General features: G+C 28.2%; 1 protein-coding gene across 3 annotated transcripts in view; it reads right to left on the reverse strand.

Moving 5' to 3' along the window:
- Positions 1–2,192, reverse strand: part of LOC110420057 (uncharacterized) — a 7,394-nt gene extending 5,202 nt beyond the window's left edge. For 2 of the 3 annotated variants that reach the window (XM_021433218.2, XM_021433219.2), the window contains exon 1: positions 1,790–2,192. In XM_021433218.2, coding sequence (XP_021288893.1) covers positions 1,790–1,880 — 91 coding nt within the window. In that variant the 5' untranslated portion in view covers positions 1,881–2,192. The remainder of the gene's footprint in view (positions 1–1,789) is intronic. The other variant, XM_021433217.2, reaches the window with a different exon arrangement.
- Positions 2,193–3,335: the final 1,143 nt, after the last annotated feature.

The following is a 3,335-nucleotide window of genomic DNA, read 5'->3' on the forward strand; positions in this document are numbered from 1 at the left end:
AAAAAAAAGAAAAAAAACCATAGTTGACCATAGTTTAGATGGTTCCCAGCAAAAGAAGAAAATTACAAAATGAAACTAGTAAGTGCAAGCCTAAAGACTCAGCTAACTACCATGGTCTCTTTTTTTTTCTTTTCCACAAGACCTGATAATTTATTTAAATAATGAGATTAAAATAGATAGCGAAATGAGATATGTATAGAACTTTTATAATTTTGATAATAAGCATGGTTGTTTGGTTTACAATTAATACTACATAGCCATGAGGACAAGGACAGATCCGAAAAATTTACTCAGCAGGAGCACAAATTATTAAGAATAACTACGCAAAACTTGATAAAATTAAATACGAGAATAGCTTTGACAAATTTTATCATAGTATAAAAATCTAATTACCTATTTATGCTATATAAACTGTTTTTAATAGTAAAAAAAAGTAACTTTCTTTATAGAAAAAGAGTAACTTATTAACCCTACATTCAAGTCATTTATTTGCTTTTTACTTACATAGTACAAAAGCCCAAAAAAAAAAAAACATATGAAGGATTAAACAAATTCAATTTTTGAATTTCATGAATAACATTATAGGTAATATCATGTTGATATTAGTATATGTATCAAAGAAATATAGACTATCTACTTGTACTACTATTATATACTTAATAGAGATCAAAAAATAATAAGCAAATAGCAAAAAGTAAATCCTATGTGTTAAGGTCACAACAAAGTGGATCTCTAACTTTTATGAAAGTGAATATGGACATATTTGCCATTATTTATTGGCAAAGAACTTTAACTTTTATGAAAATGAATATGGAGATTTGCCTTTATTAATTGGAGGATAAGCATATTTTGGGCTGTTACCTAGCTAATTATTTAAACCTTTAGGTTAAGTGATTTTTTAAATGGTATTAAGTAGTCCAAAGTTTGAATACTTTTCATATTTGCATAATCTGATATATCAGTTTGCGTAAAAGAGTTCTCATAGCATGATTGAAAGTCATCCAATAATTTCAACTTTTAAGTTGAGTAAATTTTCACGATAATTATCTTGGATATTTCTTTTTCTAACGTATATAAAAAACAACTTTGTTTTCTTCAATTTAGAGGTGGAAAAATTAAGATTCTTACAAAAAATTTTAAATTTGTTATCATATATTAAAGCCATTTTAGGATTTGAGTGGGGGCAGCTTCCCCCGCCCTAAATCCATCCCTGCTTGGGGATGATCAACATCATGGTGAGACATATCTGCAAATAGTCATGCACCTTGATCATTAACACCTATGGTATAACGTTTCTACACCATTGCTAATCCCGAAAAGGAAAAAAAATAGTAGATTATGACCCTTGTTGATGCAGAAAAACCACCATATCCTCATTCCAGGACACTCTGAACTTCTAAGAAGAACTCTATATAACCATCTGTGAGCTCTCCAAACAGATAGGGTATACTGCTTCCTTTTCTCCAACTGAATTATTTTCATGAGCATTTGCTACTTACAGGTTTGATTTAATTTTGACCATTTTTAGTTCATTCCAAGCGTTTGTTGGTACTTTGCCATCCAATCTTTCCATGTCTGCTTTACCCAATAATTTAAGCAATATAATCTAAGAAACTCTGTAATTCTATGCATCTAATTTCAATTAACAAAAATTAAATTAAAAAAGAATACTAAATTGGTAACCATTATTTCCACCTAATAAAACTTGTATGGATCAAATAAATTTCAATTAAATCATATAAAAAAATTAATAATGAAAAAGAAAAGAGAAAAGGGAAAAGCAAGGCACCGCAGAACCAATGAGAGCAGTTGGCTTGGCAAGGAACGTTGAAGCTTCCATGGCAAATAGAGCAGCAGTCGTTCACCGGAGGTCCCTCCATCTTCTCGCTCAAATTCTTAATCTCATCTAACACTAAAGCATCGGTTTGGTTATAATCTGCCTCAAAGCCTGGGCCCTAAGCCCACTCAACGTCTTCACCAGTTTTCCTCCTATTCTACTACTTTTCAAATAGTTGAGAAAATTTATAATTAAACAAGTCATATGTCCAAAACCAACCATTAATCGCATTATCTGTTTAAAACAATAATTTAATTTAAAATTTTTTAATTAAAATAAAAATGTTTAAAAAATTAGAAATGAATTTAAAAAATTATGAAAAAAAAGAAAGAAAAAAAAGGAAGAGTAAAGAAAAACAGAGAAAAGAGAGAGAAGGGAGAGGGGAAGGGGAGGGTCAACATCGTCCAATAAGTACTCCCTTAGATCTCATTCTCTCAAACTTTCTTCTTTTTCTTTTACTAACCTCGAGTTTTTGACTAACTTCTGTATTCACTTCGGTAATAAGCATTTAAGATTGTACGATTTAAAACCGTGACAAATAATATCAAAGTAAATTAATAAGTAAAAAAAATAGTCATAGTAATTGATTAATTCATGTTTATCAATTCAAACAAGATAAGTTAATTTTAAAAGATATGTTGTCCGTCTTAGTCAATCGAGTATTTAAGGTCGAGGCTGTGAAAATTATGGGAGACAAATTCGAAGAGATCGAAGTTAGCATTGAGGAGTTAAAAGAGAATTTTAGTTATAGCAACTACAAGCATTGATCCAAAGAGTTAGAAGATGGATCATTTTGAAAAAAAGGCAAAAACAACCTCAACTAGAGTTAGAAGGATTAATAGCAAGCTAAGGGATCACACATTTTGTATAGCAAGTTAAGAGAAAGGATATATATATATATATATTAAAGAAAAAGTTGAAATTTTTTAAAAATCCAATATATCCCTTTTTTAGATTATTCACTCTAATTAAGTTAATAGAATAAAACTAAAGTTTTATTTTATTGAAAATCAAAATGTTTAATAGCTAAAACAAGTGTAAACTAATGTAATACTTTATATATATTTATATTATATTTTTAAATATTAAACAAAATACATTATTTATTAATATAATAATCTAATCGGGTCAAGTTTGACCAAAAATTTCATGCTCAAGCTGGGTCCAGCGATTGGTCAGCTTACTGGCATCAGTGGGTAACTTAACCAATGGACACCTCTATTTTTAATTTATTAAATTTTTATCCATTTAATCAACTTTTTATTACTATTTTATTTTCCAAGTTAATGATAATTAATTTATTTTAACTAAAGATAATTTAATGCATTGATCTCAAAGTTCGTATACAATTGAATTAAAAAAAAGTTTTAAAATATTTAATATGTAATTGAATTAGAATATACACTAATTAAAATTTAATTTTATTGGCAAACAAAAAAAAAAAAACAGTAGAAATTGGGAAGACGGTTTCTATAAAAAAAAAAAAAGGAGGAGAGAA

The sequence above is a fragment of the Theobroma umbraticum genome, unplaced genomic scaffold, assembly GCF_002168275.2.
Source record: "Theobroma umbraticum cultivar Fairchild unplaced genomic scaffold, ASM216827v3 scaffold_67.0, whole genome shotgun sequence".
Lineage (NCBI taxonomy): Eukaryota > Viridiplantae > Streptophyta > Magnoliopsida > Malvales > Malvaceae > Theobroma > Theobroma umbraticum.